The following is a 15,919-nucleotide window of genomic DNA, read 5'->3' on the forward strand; positions in this document are numbered from 1 at the left end:
ATAAAGACATAACAATATTCTCTCATAACCCTGTCCTGTCTGACCATTTCTTAATAACCTTTGAGTTTAATTTAACCGAGTACTCCACACCTGAAAGAAAATTTCATTATAGTAGATCATTATCAGGCGATGCTGTAACAACCTTTAAATAATCTGTTCCACTTTTAATTTCCTCATTATCACTGAAAAAGCACAGTGGAGGGCAATAATTCTGTTTCTGCCCCTTCACAAATTGATTATTTTGTTCATAGTGTTTCTTCATCATTGCGTGATGCATTAGACAATGCAGCCCCCTTGAAAAAGAAGGTAATCATTAATAGGAGGCTAGCTCCTTGGTTTAATTCAGAGCTGCGTACTTTAAAGCACAATGTTAGAAATTTGGAGAGAAAATGGCACTCTACAAACCTAGAGGATTCCTGCTTAATCTGGAAAAATAGCCTACTGTTGTATAAAAAGACACTTCGCCAAGCTAGAACAGCTTATTTCTCATCATTAATAGAAGAGAACAAGAATAATCCTAGGTTTCTCTTTAGTACAGTTGCTAAACTTACACAGTCATAGCCTTCCTCCCTCCCTGTTGGAGGGAGTAAGGGGGAGTCAGGTTTAGCCTAAACCGGCTCAGTTATGGTTGAGGTGCAAACACACCCTCCATTTCTGCTACCTGTATGACCCCTTCTCTTTTCCAATGGTTATAATCAGTCTGACAGAGGGAGGTATCCCAATCATTGTGGTTTTTAGTATAACAATGACCATCAGTGGGACCCTTTGTGAGGTGCCTTGAGACGACATTGTTGTAAATAAGCGCCGTTTAACTAAATAATCTGAACTGAAACTATATGTGTAGTTATGCTGCTATAGGCTTAGGCTGCTGGAGGACATAACGACCACTTTCACCCTCTTCGCTACATTCTCACACTACTCTCCAATTTTGCATTGTTTGCTGTTATTTCAGCTTTTAACCTTGTTCTCTCTTTTCTCTTCCAAGAAGCTACACCTGGCCTGGCTCTGTGTCTGCCTGTGACACCTTTCTGGAGAGGGGAATTGTCCGAGCTTCTGCTGGCAACAACTTAATGCTCACCCTCTACCGATGATCCACATAGCCCTGTCTTTTAGTGTTTAACCCTTTCTCTCTCCTAGACATGGAAATTGACTGAGCTTTTACTGTAACTAATTATATGTGCTCTCTTTCAGACTCTAACCTTGAAAACTGGCTCAGAGTTTATCTGTTCTTTCTTTCTAGGTGAAACGACTAAAGGAGCTACATCCATTAACATTTACTTTTCCTTCCCATAGAAAGTACTTCTGGATCAGTGCTTCTATGTTCTTTTTGTGTCTCTGCTCTGTTCTCTCAAACCCCCAGTCGGTTGTGGCAGATGGCCGCTCACACTGAGCCTGGTTCTGCTGGAGGTTTCTTCCTGTTAAAAGGGAGTTTTTCCTCTCCGCTGTCGCTACATGCATGCTTAGTATGAGGGATTGCTGCAAAGTCAACGCCAGTGACTGTCCACTGTCTCTACATGCTCATCCGGGAGGAGGGAATGCTGCAAGTCACTGACTGGATGCAATCTGCTGGGTTTCCTTAGATAGAAAAACTTTTTATCCAATTTGAATAAAAAGCTAACTCCGACTGCACTGTTCAATTGTTAGGATTAATTGGAATGTATGTACCTGACTGTTGTGAAGTGCCTTGAGACAACATGTGTTGTGAATTGGCGCTATATAAATAAAACTGAATTGAATACAAATAAAACTGAATTGTCAGTGTATCAACCACCCAGTCCTCTCAGGTCTTCTACTCTGCATACCCAGAACCAAACATGGAGAAGCAGCTTTTAGTTCTTATGCTCCGCTAATCTGGAATAAACTCCCAGAAAACTGTAAAATCGCCGAAACCCTAAATTGCTTTAAATCAAGATTAAAAACGTATTTGTTTAGAGTGGCCTTTGACTGTGCCATCTAAACATTATTAGTTACGTTTTCAGTTCAATTTTCCCTTCATTTTCTTATCCATCATTCTATTCTCTTTATTTTATTTTTCACTACCTCTGTTGTTTGATTTTCTGTATCATTGTAATATTTTTCAGTATGTACAGTGCCTTGAGTGCCTTGTTGCTGAAAAGTATTATATAAATAAACATGACTTGACTGTACTTGACTTTGGTCGCTTATTACCACCACCTACTGGACTGGAGGTGTAGTGTTGTTATCTTCAAAACTTCCCTAAACGTCATCAGGCTGATTTAAATAAATGTTCCGTGGCCTTTCAGAGCAGTGGAAACAGAAACCACACAAATTACCCAGATTCCTTTTAGCTGGGTAAAAAAAAAAAAAAAATCACAGGAATCCTGAGACTTTTGGTGAAAAAGGGGAAAATGAGTTTGTTCCTATGAAGTTTCAGACAGTTGTACTGTAATTACTGTAAAGACCATATTTTTTATCACATGGTTCTTTTCTATTGATTAACCCATGGGTACAGAGATGAATCAGCTTTTTCTTTGAGTTTGACACATTTAGTTGTGTTCAAGCCAATTTACTCTTATCAATCTTGATTTGATATAAAGTTATCATGTTAGAGTGGTATATTTGGAAACCAGTAAATAAGATGTCTCACATTGGTTACCACAGTTTTTCTGTTTTTCCAGTTCATCAGTTTTTAAATAAATTTCCTGCTCCAGCTCTGTTTTCTACCTTTCTCCCTCCCACCAACTGAAAATAGTTATGCCTGGATATAGCAAACACTTTACTCTCACTGTGAAGGTTATAGAAACCAAAATGTTTTAGAATTTTTTCTTGGTTCACATGTTGAGAAAGGCTGAGTTGAGAATACCTCTTAATGGTTTGATAGTAGTAAATGAGCAGGCTTTTACTCAAAAAATGAATTCAATGTTATTTTTCCCTGTGTTTTTTTCTTAACTTCCTATGCTCTTCCTTCATAACAGCAGATTGACATTAAAGGGACATGGGTGAAATTAACTTGTATGTTTGGGGGTTACATTTCACTACACAGCCTATTCTGAATATGCTGGAATGAGAGACATTCTCTCAAAGCCTCCCATCAAATGCCTGTCATTTCTTCCTTTAACCACCTAATCCCTGATGGTGTGTGGTTAGGATGGAGATGGTCCTGTTTTGCATTTCAAACAAATTGTCTCCTTCATCTCTATCTGTTTTTGGGTCTCTGTCTCCGTCTGTCCAATCATTCAACCTTCCTGCTGGGTTGTCCATGACAAAAAAGCCAAAACTCCCATAGACCCAATTCATATTGGTTGATGTCCAAGGTTGCATGCTGAAAGATGTAGAGACCTCTAGAAAGACATGGACAAATGCACAGAGTTGAGTAAAAGATGGAAAGCATAACCATGGAATCAGAACAATGTTCTCCTGGAACAGAATTGACTTGAGTCTATCCGGTGAAATTTAACATGCTAATTAATCTGACAAAAACATACTGATTCCTGTGTTCCTAACTTAATGTAATTTAACATTGCATCAGTAAGGAACATTTGGTTTATTTTTTATTTACATTTGAATTTAAAATACTATACATATATATAAAAGCAGTACTGTGCTGTCAAAAAGTATTTCCCCTTTTCAGTTTTGTTCAGCTATGTTGTAGGATTTTCAGGCATGAATGGCCTGTTTGAGGTCACGCCTCAACAGATCAATTGGTCTTAAGTCTGGACTTTGACTTGGCAACTTCAAAACATTTATTTTGCTCTTTTAAGTAATTCAAAAGTGGGCCTCCTGGTGTGCTTTATGTCACTGTCCTACTGCATAACCCATGTGGGCTTCTGTTTAAGGTCACAAGCAGACATTCTGGACATTCTCCTTCAGGATTTTCTGGTAGTCAGCAAGATTCATTGTTCCCAGTCACCCACATTCTAAAGCAGCAAAGCAGCCCCAGATCATCACACTATCACCACTATGTTTGACTGTAGGTATTATGTTCTTTTCTTAAATGCTGTGATATTTTTATCACACCTTATGTAACACCTTTAAAAAAGTAAAAATCTCTTTCTTTACTCCACAGAACATTTTCACAAAAGTTTTGGGGATCATCAAGATGTTCTACTGGTAAACGTGAGACAAGCACTCGTTTTCTTTGTGGTCAGGAGCGGATTTAGCCTTGAGCACTTCCCTGTTTGCTCAGTCTGACACATTAAGGTGTGGTAAAAACAGAATACAAATACTTTTTCACAACACTGCATATGCTTAGGACTACACAGGCAAAATATATCAACTTGTATACTTACACACTCAACACTCAAAATTCCCAAGAAGTTTATCTTTTTCTCCAGCTTTGCTATCTTGTTTAGCAGAAAAGCCAATCAAAGATAATTATAAAGCCTCAGAAAAAATAAGCACAGAGTAGCATGAGAAATAAACAACAGATTCAAGCAGGAAACAGGATATTCACTGTTAAAAGTTTTTTTTCCTTGGAGGTCACTGAAGGAATGTTTGTAAAAACAACTTTGATATTTCAGGTTAACACGATGATAGTTTTGCAGAGTCAACAATAATGTAATCTCAAACCCCCAAACAAAGTATGATTTTAACTACTTTTTTTTTTACTTCAGAAGGAAGTAATGTTGTTGTTCATTAGGACTGGACAGTAGGGTGTTGGTAAGCACTCACTAAACAGCAATTATTACCACATTTTAAACCTTGCAAGAGGCCTTTCTGTGTTGAGTTGGAGTACATGCATACTGTTTTTTCTGGTTCTCCTCCTTCTTTCTATAGTTCAAAACATGCGTGTCACAGTTCATGTAATATCTATGTAATATATAACTTTGATTTAATTTATTAGAATTTTATGCAACAAACCAACATATCTAACATATTTTGTTGAAGTATGAGGAAAACCATGGACATTTTTCCATTATTTTTGAAAAGTATCTAAAAAATATGTACTTACTTCCCCTGACTGAATTTTATTATCTCGTATATATAATATGAGATATATAACATAAAATATGCTATGTTCAGTCAAATTTGAGCAATTTTAAATTCTTGGTATATATTCTCAGTTGGATTTATCTCTGAACTGAGACAATTTTAACACACAGGTAAGCTTTGACCTGCAGCAAGGTGAACCTACACGCCAGTCTCAAGTCCTCCACAACCTCCACCAGTGTTTTTGTCTCACCTAATTTCTAATTTCCTGACCTGCATGCAGAATCACTGACAGAATACTGGTAGTAGAATACAAGGAGAATTTGTTTACAAGAACAATTTTGGAACGGAACTGGGAAGTGTGGGAACCTGGGAGCTCTGCAGGGTCTGGAAAGGAGAAGAACAGTTATGACAGGATATGCAGGTTCCGGCACAGGGACACTATGATATAGCAGGAAAAAAGGGATGAGCTTACTGCTTGGCGGTTGGAGCAAAGCAATGAAGGAGGGGTTGATGCTGAGTCTGTATTGCTGATGATTTAGCATGGTTTGTCTTGTTCCAGGAGGAGTTTGGGATGATTTGAGTGGGTGAGTTTTTTGTTTGCAGGAGTGAGCAGAGAGCTAGTGAGCCGGCAGGGAGATGTGAAAAAGGAGCTGCATGGGATGACCGTGGAGCAAGGAAGATTCTTGGACCGAGCGGTCATGGTGGTGACACGAAGGTAAAAGGTAAAGTAATATCCAGGACTGATGAGGTAACTTCAACCTGAGGAGCATGAAGAACATGGAGGAAGGCTGAATGAAGGTAAGTAGCACAGCAATACAAATAATCACAAGGAGTCCCTACAGAAAGCTTACGCTTAAAGGCTAGAATATACCAAATATATTGGACCATCAAGCAAAGAATGGTTGTACTGCAGCTCCATATATACATAGCAGCAGATGAGAAGAATTAGGAACTGTTGCGCTATCTGCAGCCGGCTGGCCACGCCTTCCAGGAGAGATTCTCTGCTCACAAGAACAAACAAACACATCAGGAACATGACAATGTTTACCTCACACCATCTTCCCATCAATCTTAATCCAGCTCCCCTGCCCTTAACCATAGACAAACCCCCCGCAACATGATGCTGGCACCACCACTTTTGTGTCCAGAATGATTTGTGGTGATTGTTTCCACCACACAAACAGCTTTTTATGCAGACCAAGACAATCCAGTCTGGTGTCATCTGACCACAGCATTTTCTTCCACGCTTACTTTGTCACTTTCCTGGTTTTCAATAAACAAAAAATTGAACATTATGACTTTATTTTAAAAAAATGCTTGTTTATTTAAACTTTTACATGAAGGCCTGTTTTGTGAAGTACCTGACTAATGGTTGTTGTAACTTGTTTCCATGGGCCTCTTTGCTGCTTCTCTGATTAACCCTCTCTTTGCCTGGCCTGTAAGTTCAAATACACAAACCATGTGTTGGGTTCACTAATAGGTGATTCCTGAAGGTAGCTGCTTGTACTACTGAGTAAAGGGTTCTGAATATATTTGAACCCTACACCTTTCAAATTTTGAAAAATCATCACAGTAAAATTCACTAAGGTTTCTGACAATATAGGAGAAGGTTCAAGGAGCATCAATGCTTTTGCAACGCACTCTTAATGAAACATGTGACTGTAAATCAAGGGTGTGTGTTAGCATGCCTATTGTTTTGCCTTGTGTGTCATTGTGTTGGATCTGTGATAAACTAGTGACCTGTCCTGGGTGTACCCCATCTTCTACCAACTGACTCAAGGGATAGACTCCAGTGTGCAGCATTTCTGATCTGAAATGACACAGATAAGAGGAGTGTACTAAGAACAAAACAAAAAAAAGTAAACATGAATGTGCATAACGAGGCGTTATGTTCTGTGTTCTATTTGGCTACATTTTAGACCAAATAAGTTACTAAAGAAGATGCCTTTGTGATGAGGATATACCTGTGGCAATGCATCAGAGGCAAGCAAATGCCTTTTGTATTATATTTTTGTTATAAAATGAGTATTGACCTTGAAAATATGTATATTGGAGGTAACATATATTCAATAATAATAATAAAAAATAATAATCAGTAATAAAAATAAACACTTATATTTTTTTTATTATTTGAAATTACTTTTTATGTTCTCTGTTTTCCCCAAAGTTACACACGGCCTGATGTTTCTTTGTTTAACTGCATGTCCTTCCTGGAAAGATCCATTAACTGAGTTATCGTTATCAAAAACATAAAATTCTTTGTAGTGGACACATTTTGTCCTGTCATTCTGTCTTAACCTTGTGTCTTTCCTGGACGAGGCAATTGAAAAAGTTACAGACTATATATACAACAAACTATATGTGCTCTCTTTGTCATCCCATAGATAGTATTGACTGAGCACTTAACTGTTGTGTTGTGCTTCTTTCATCAATCAAGCCACTAAAGAAGCTAATGCTGACATTAACTTCATTATATGTATTCAGATTTTAGTTTCTTATAAGTACTCCTGGCCCCGTGTGTTTTTGTGTGTCTCCTCCCTTCTCCCTTCAATCCTAAATTGGTCACGTCAGATGGCCGCCCATTCTGAACCTGGTTCTACATAAGGTATTTTCCTGTTAAAAGGGAGTTGTTCATCCCCACTGTTACCTCATGCTTGGTAAGGTAACTGTGGAATCAGCTGGGCTTCCTTTGATAGACAGCTTTTTACAATGCATTGTACTATAACTAGGATTGTGAGAATGAATTTGCTCTGTCTGTCCTTTAAAGTGTTCTGAGGGTGCATTTGTTGTGAATTGGCACTATAAAAATAAACTGAAATGAAATGAGTTGATCATTCATTTATTTATTTGTTTCTTTTATTTGTTTAGAATAAGTGACTAGATATGGTTTCATGCACGGTAGGTCTTTTCTGTCTTAAATATCAGTGTACACACACTCATGCGTGGCTGCAGCTGTTGTAGTCATATCATGAGAGGCGTTCAGGGACAGAGGGTTTACATGCCTTCCTGATCCCATTAAGGCTGTGTCCTGACTCACTACAGACACAACTTACTAATAACAAGGTAAGACAGGACTTAAACTTCATATAAATCAACTAATCAAGTTGCTGTGCCTGTATTTATAACATGCGTCTGCGGGCGGTTTTACGTCTTTAATGTGCTGTAGTATGCACAAGAAATATCCGTCACGACGTCGGAGTTTACCGATATCTTAAGTTTAAAGACGATGCAGAAGTACGAACACTGCCGCTGACGGTGCGGGGCGAGGGAGGAGAGGGGTGCAGTTTGACCCGCGGGACAATTGTCCCGGATCCAAGTTAGGGGAGCGGGGCAGAACTTGGCCCTCCAACTATCAAATTGTGGTCAATTTTATTTTATTTTATTTTTGTTAGTAAATTAAAATGTAGGTTTAATAAGTTACATAAACCTTTTTAATAAAATTATTTTATTTAAGTTTGGCTTCCTACTTGCCCTTGTAGTAGATACTGGTCAAGAACCACCCTCTCAACTCCCCATGAGCAGTCGGCAGACAGATAAAAATACGCAACTCCGATCTGTCCCTCCGCTCTGGATCAGGAGCCGCTCTGTCACTCATAAAAAAGATAAAGGTGCGGTGTCTGTCACTTCGGAATACGCCTCAAACTGCAGGTAAATCCTACAACAGGTTCGGTCCCCAATCCACTATCACCAACTTTACCTCTTTCATCTCTGTTTCCACTGCGCTAACAGACTCAGCAGTTTCTGTCAGAGGCGTGCTTTGTATTTTTGCTAATGGAAGTTAGAATTAGAACAGGTGTCCGACAGCTAACGCTTGGAGGCTGGTTAACGTTGATGGCTGCGCTGTTTCGTAACTTCCTCTAGATTATCATTGCTACCAGGCATGTCCTCGTCGCTGCACCTGCAGGATCTGGGCTGGAGGTGAGCGGCCGTGAATGGAGTAAAGATACTGCTATAGAACCTCAACGGCTAAAGGAAGGCTCTGCCCACGGCATTTGGAGCTCAATTCTTAACATGTAACACATGCAGTAGCCTAAAATCAGCAAACACCTAGTAAGTGTGGAAAGCCAAATGTGCAAAAATTCGCAAGATTAAAAAGTCCCAAAATAGTTTCCAATATGTGTTAAAAAAATAACATATCTTTATCTTAAATATCTTAAATAAATGTAAAAATATTTTGTATGTAAATTGTTTGCAATTATTTCATAAATTACAAATCAAAAACACAGCTAACATACTATTAAATAGGTGATTGGTCTGCAGCTGAGTTGCTGTGCAGGTTAACCAATCAAATGTTATGGTTTATTAAGTTAAACATAGCTGTTTAAATAGTAGTATATCATCAGGCACTTTAGCACAGTAGGCAAAAAAGTAATTTAGAAAGAAAGTTATTTTTATTATGATTTTAATATGTATTTAATTTAAAATTTAATTACTTCTTGTAGTAATATATTGACATCTTTAAAATATATTGAATATTTATTTGAGATGTATAACAATGTATTAAAAATGTATTAATTCTAGGGTTTACATGTCACAGTTAGCCTTCAATAGAATAATATTATCTAGAACCTGTTCTACAAAGGAAAACTAGTATGGGGCAGATAGGAGGGGGAAGAAAGGAAGAGGAGAGTAAGAGAGAATATGGAAGGAGAAAGAAGGAGACACAATACAGTGTCAGTAATGTCTTTAAATAGGAATTTATTTTCTATTAGTTATATAATACCATGGGTGGGGGCCCAACTAAGATTATTTTTTCCCCGAGGTCAGGCAAGGCTGTCAGCTGATCTGAGTAGTAGTACACCTGCTGCAGAATGGATCCTCTCAACTGGCTATGTGCCTGTGAAATGCACAGTACATGCCATTCACTCTGCCCACTTTCCCCAGGGTGAGGAGGCTCTGAAAGTAAGCTGGTTAATATGATAAACTATACGATTAAATTTGCTTGACTCTAAAACAAGAAGCATGGGTGTGTGTAATGTGTTCCAAAATCAGTAATGTAAGGCATAAATTACTGATTACATAATCTAACCCTAATTGTTTGTATTTAAAGTGAATGGCATGTGCTGTTTTACAAATATTTATTTGACTGTTTATCAAAAGACAAAAAAGTCTTGATTGAATAGCAAAGGATTTCACTTTCTTTGCCTTGTCTTTCCAAGATTTCCAATGGCAACTGCCTTCCAGGATTCACATGCTGTCAATTTGCTTCTGTTGCTTCCCATCCTGACTGCATCATTTGCCACTCAAGATGACCTTGTAATCAGCACCACATATGGGAAAGTTCAAGGGAAGCTATTGTCGGTGCCAAATGGTGAAGTTCGAGCATTTCTTGGAATTCCATATGCAAAGCCGCCTCTTGGAACACTGAGATTCCGTGCTCCAGAGCCTGTAGAGAAATGGGAAGGTGTGAAAGAGGCCAAGAAATTACCCAATTCTTGCTACCAGTTACCAGATACCACCTATCCAGGTATGACTCAGGTATATATAAATCAAGATATTTCAAACTAAGTTTAATTCAGTCTTATATTTATTAATTGGCTAATATCTCAGTAAACAAATTATTTATTGTTTAACATTGTGATGTGGTGGGTGTTCTGTCCTTTATATTGAAGAAACACATGAGAGTTAAACAAAAATAAGAAACAACAAAAAAGTGACCTTCTGTTGTTTGCAAGGGGGATATTTGGTCCTTAGATCAGTAAAATGTATTTGGCAAAGCTGAAGCAAACAACAAATTCTCAATTCGGCACAGTAATACCTACTCTGTTAGCCCAAACCACCTGCCTGCTCTATTTCAACCTGTTTATTATGCCAGTGTTGTATTATGGTGAAGTTGTATTAGACCCATGTGGAGAGCAGAGCCGAGGAGCATAATGGTGAGCAAAAAATGGTTTTAATAATAAATCTTTCAGCCAGGCTTTCAAAAGCACAATGATGAGCAACAGGCAGGTACATAGATCCGGGCAGGAAACCCCACTAAGAAACGGGGAGGTAAACATCAGGGTAGAAATCAGGAGGAACCAGTCAACTATAAAAACCAGAGAGGATAAATACTGAGTGAAGTGGAGAATGGACCAATGAACTGAGGAGGCTAATCAGGGAGAGGATCAGGAGCAGCTGGTGGAAGGGAGCGTAAAGAATTCTGAGGGAGAATGACTAATTAACAAAAATAAGCAGGGAGTGCAGGGAGGTAACCGAAAAACATCTAAATGACCTGAAGCAAGTAAACAATGAGAGTAAATAAAGAACATTAACAAGAGGGAACCAGATCTATAAGGAAAATATAAACTAGCACATCTAACCAGGAATGTAACAAACAACAGAATTAATCTAACAAACCTGAATGAACTAAAATAAAGCAAGTGCAGGACCTGGCACCGAAGAGAAGTAGAACTCAAAATTCAAAACACAGATATTACCACAAGACTCAGCATATGACATGAAGTGAGGGTGAACTTCCAAAGCTTGTAATCTGCCAGTCATATCCACAAGTTAATGTGTCTAATTAGTGTTGTGGAAATTAACTATTGTTTTGATATGAAATAATCATACCCTTTGACACAACATTGAGGTAATGTTAATTCCCATTTAATTGTACAAATGGAAATAAGTCATTGAAAACTACATTTAAAGTGAGTAAGTATGTATCATAAACAAAGCCTTACCAGTTTGCATTTGCTCTTAAACGTATACACACTGCTGTAAAATGCAATGGTGTGGTAACACAAAAAAATGTTTCCCACATACAATGTGACACAATGTGACATATCCAGCACAATTCTGCTGAAAAACAAGAAGGGAAAAATGTAGAAAAGAAAAAGGAGCACTAAAACACCAATTGCAAACCCTTATACTAAAACGGTTTGAAGCACATTCCAGCTTCTGCCTTCATTGTTATGGTCAGTCTTTTGACAGTCTCATTGAGTAGTTTTATCATTTTTCACATTTATTCTACTAACAGATTTGTTAGTTTTTCTAAAGTGTTGAAGATAATTTATCTTACATCTAGGTGGAAAAAGTTTTGAAATGATTTAGCATGTTCACATTTTTTATATTACAAAAACATAGGTGTGAACACATTTGATAGTCCCTGACAATGAAAAAGACATACAGTGACTTTCAAAAGTTATAATACCTCTTTTCGCATTTGGTCACACAATAATTATAAAACATTTTGTTGGTGGCTTTTGTGATAGACCAACACAAAGTAATACATAATTGTGAAGTGGAAGAAAAGGGATTCATGAGATCAGACAATTCTTTATATAATACAATTAAATTCATAACGTGCATATACAGGGGTTGGACAATGAAACTGAAACGCCTGGTTTTAGACCACAATAATTTATTAGTATGGTGTAGTGCCTCCTTTTGTGGCCAATACAGCGTCAATTCGTCTTGGGAATGACATATACAAGTCCTGCACAGTGGTCAGAGGGATTTTAAGCCATTCTTCTTGCAGGATAGTGGCCAGGTCACTACGTGATACTGGTGGAGGAAAACGTTTCCTGACTCGCTCCTCCAAAACACTCCAAAGTGGCTCAATAATATTTAGATCTGGTGACTGTGCAGGCCATGGGAGATGTTCAACTTCACTTTCATGTTCATCAAACCAATCTTTCACCTGTTTTGCTGTGTGTATTGGTGCATTGTCATCCTGATACACGGCACCGCCATCAGGATACAATGTTTGAACCATTGGATGCACATGGTCCTCAAGAATGGTTTGGTAGTCCTTGGCAGTGACGCGCCCATCTAGCACAAGTATTGGGCCAAGGGAATGCCATGATATGGCAGCCCAAACCATCACTGATCCACCCCCATGCTTCACTCTGGGCATGCAACAGTCTGGGTGGTACGCTTCTTTGGGGCTTCTCCACACTGTAACTCTCACGGATGTGGGGAAAACAGTAAAGGTGGACTCATCAGAGAACAATACATGTTTCACATTGTCCACAGCCCAAGATTTGCGCTCCTTGCACCATTGAAACCGACGTGTGGCATTGGCATGAGTGACCAATGGTTTGGCTATAGCAGCCTGGCTTTGTATATTGACCCTGTGGAGCTCCCGACGGACAGTTCTGGTGGAAACAGGAGAGTTGAGGTGCACATTTAATTCTGCCGTAATTTGGGCAGCCGTGGTTTTATGTTTTTTGCGTCCACAGTTAATCCTGTTGGATGTGGTTCGTCCTTCTTGGTGGTATGCTGACATTACCCTGGATACCGTGGCTCTTGATACATCACAAAGACTTGCTGTCTTGGTCACAGATGCACCAGCAAGACGTGCACCAACAATTTGTCCTCTTTTGAACTCTGGTATGTCACCCATAATGTTGTGTGCATTTCAATATTTTGACCAAAACTGTGCTCTTACCCTGCTAAGTGAACCTTCACACTCTGCTCTTACTGGTGCAATGTGCAAACAGTGAAGACTGGCTACTAGGCTGGTCTCATTTAGCCAATGGAACCTCCCACACTAAAATGACAGGTGTTTCAGTTTCATTGTCCAACCCCTGTATCTTCAGCCCCTTTTACTCTTACAGTTGCCTTCAAAAATCCATTAATAAGTGACCACCTGTGTGTTATTCAAAGATAAATATACATAAGTATAAATTCAACTGTACTATAAGGCGTCAGACCTTTGTTAGAGAACAAACGGTAACATGAGGATTAAACAACACATCAGATTGGTTAGGGATAAAGTTATGGTGGTGCTTTAAGCAGGGTTACATTATAAAACAATATCCTAAGTTATGCACATTTGAGGGATCACTGTTTCAGAAATTGATATATTATATGCAAAACTGCAAACCTACCACTGCCATCCACCTAAAAGACGGGCTGGACAAAGGCCAGTATTAATCAGAGAAGGCAAGAGGCTCTGGGGTAGCTGCAGAGATCTATTGTTTAGGTAAGACCCTCTTGACAGGACAACTATTAGTCATGCACTCCACATATCTGGCCTTTATGGAAGTGGCAAAATTATTGACTTGTTAAAAGAAAGTTGAAAGAATTACCCCTTCTAGTTTGCTTCAAGAAATTTGGAGATACAACATGAGGAAGAAGGTGCTCAGGTCAGACAACAGCTAAATTTAGCTTTTTCGTGTAAATTTAACAAAGTGAACTCACAATGTCGGTCATGCCAGCATCAAGCTGCTGTATTGAATATTTTCTTCAGCAGGACAGGAAAGATGGTCACAACTGATGGTAAGATAGATGGAGCTTAATGAATGGCAATCCTAGAAGAAAGCCTGACAGAAGCTGTGAAAGACTTAACAACTGGGTGGAGGTTCGCCTTTCAGCAGGACAAAATCCCTGAAAATTAAGCAGAAATTAAAAAGATGGATAAAAGCAGATGAATATGTTAGAATTGTCTAGACTGTCTAGATTGTCTAAATGAGAAAATTTGGCAAGACCTGAAAATTGAAGTTTCAATACTCCTTTCATCCAGTCTGACTCACCTTATGCTATATTTGCAAAGCATAATGGGGGAAAAATGACTGTCTATGTTGACACATAGCTCATAGAGACATATTCCACAAGACTTGCAGCTTTAGTTGCATAAGAAGGTGGTTCTACAAACTAGAAAATCAGAGCTGAACAGATATGCACACCAGACAATATGTTGAAAATTGTGGTTGTTACATTAAAAAATGTAAAAACATGTTCAGGCAGTATGAACACTTTTCCAAGGCAGTAAAATTTTTCTGAATTCATAAGATCAAATAAACAAACTCAAATAATGAAAGGCATGTTGTTGCCCCTCACCCAAGAGATGAACTGGGATCGGATGTTGGTATGTAACTATTTATACAAACAGGCATCTGTCAGGGACTGTTAGATGCCAACTTTAACCAAGGCACCAATATCTATAACCAAGGCATAAAATGTTTAAAGGCAATCTAAACCAAGATTTCTCTTACAGCAAATTGTGCACCATGTACCTAAAAAATGTGTCAAAACAGTTCAAGTAGACTTAAGATGTGTCAGCCATACATGTAAGAACAAGCTACTGCAGATGAGCAGTAAATTATGTCTTAAAAAATTGAATACATTTCAGAAAATAACTAACATTAAGCCTGAGAGCATCATATTTTAGTTGAATTTCTGCTGTATGTGACATTTATCACCTTGTGGTCCAGGAATCACATTCCTTTGAAAATAGTTAAAATGAACCAAAAATGACTGTGTTGAAAGTAATTGATAAAGTATCCAATGTCCAAAGAAAAGATTTCAAAGACATTCTAATAATGTATAGGTACATTGCTCAAGACTAATAACTTCCACCTCATATCCTCCTGGTTTGCAAAAGATAAAGAAAATAAGGAGTGACCAATATTTTTTTGTAAAACTGGCCTTTAACCTTAAGATAATTATATCTAAGAGCTAGCTCAGCATGTCTAATCTATAAAATGCTTTGTAATAAAGTTAAATGATGAACTGGGCCCAAACGTTAAAACAACTATCAGCTGTTGTTCTTGTAATCAAACTTTATTGTTAATAATGTTTTTTCTTTTGTTGCAGGGTTCAAAGGTGCAGAGATGTGGAATCCAAACACCCCTATGAGTGAGGATTGTCTGTACCTAAATGTTTGGTCACCTAATTTCAACAAAACCAAGTCGCCAACTCTTGCTCCTGTACTGGTTTGGATATATGGTGGTGGCTTTGTCACAGGAACGTCCTCCCTGGATCTCTACCAAGCCCACTTCCTGAGTAAAGCTGAGGGTGTTGTTGTGGTATCAATGAATTATAGGTCAGAGTAATTTAAGTTGAAACAACTAGTGTTACCCAATCCTAGTCCTTGCGACACACCACTACTAGTGTTACTCAATACTCGTCCTTGCGGCACACCTATGTTTGTTAAAAAAATACTAGTTTCAAAGGAATAAATTATATCAGCAGAATCAAGTTTCCAGAACTGCGGTCTAATGACTCATTTGTTCAGACATGGGAGTCTTCTGAAACACGCAAGGCAATATTGTGCACAAAAGACCAGGATTGAGGAAACACTGTTAAATACAGTAGC

The 15,919-nt window shown here is 38.3% G+C and overlaps 1 protein-coding gene and 1 long non-coding RNA gene across 4 annotated transcripts in view; one reads left to right on the forward strand and one right to left on the reverse strand.

The window, feature by feature from the left end:
* Positions 1-3,490: 3,490 nt before the first annotated feature.
* Positions 3,491-5,997, reverse strand: LOC124884578. The gene is made up of 3 exons (XR_007042470.1): positions 5,745-5,997; positions 5,366-5,652; positions 3,491-5,277 (listed from the first exon to the last, which is right to left on the reverse strand). It is a non-coding gene; the product is annotated as an uncharacterized LOC124884578 (long non-coding RNA).
* Positions 5,998-7,850: 1,853 nt separating this feature from the next.
* The window catches only part of LOC124883561 (acetylcholinesterase-like), a 29,338-nt gene continuing 21,269 nt past the window's right edge, over positions 7,851-15,919 (forward strand). The window contains exons 1-3 of one of the 3 annotated variants that reach the window (XM_047390716.1): positions 7,851-7,956; positions 10,053-10,360; positions 15,418-15,646. In XM_047390716.1, the coding sequence (XP_047246672.1) occupies positions 10,060-10,360; positions 15,418-15,646 (530 nt within the window). In that variant the 5' untranslated portion in view covers positions 7,851-7,956; positions 10,053-10,059. Of the gene's footprint in view, positions 7,957-8,392; positions 8,542-8,758; positions 8,812-10,052; positions 10,361-15,417; positions 15,647-15,919 lie in introns of those variants that run through there. The other 2 variants (XM_047390714.1, XM_047390715.1) reach the window with 2 other exon arrangements.

Source organism: Girardinichthys multiradiatus, chromosome 18 (genome assembly GCF_021462225.1).
Source record: "Girardinichthys multiradiatus isolate DD_20200921_A chromosome 18, DD_fGirMul_XY1, whole genome shotgun sequence".
NCBI lineage: Eukaryota > Metazoa > Chordata > Actinopteri > Cyprinodontiformes > Goodeidae > Girardinichthys > Girardinichthys multiradiatus.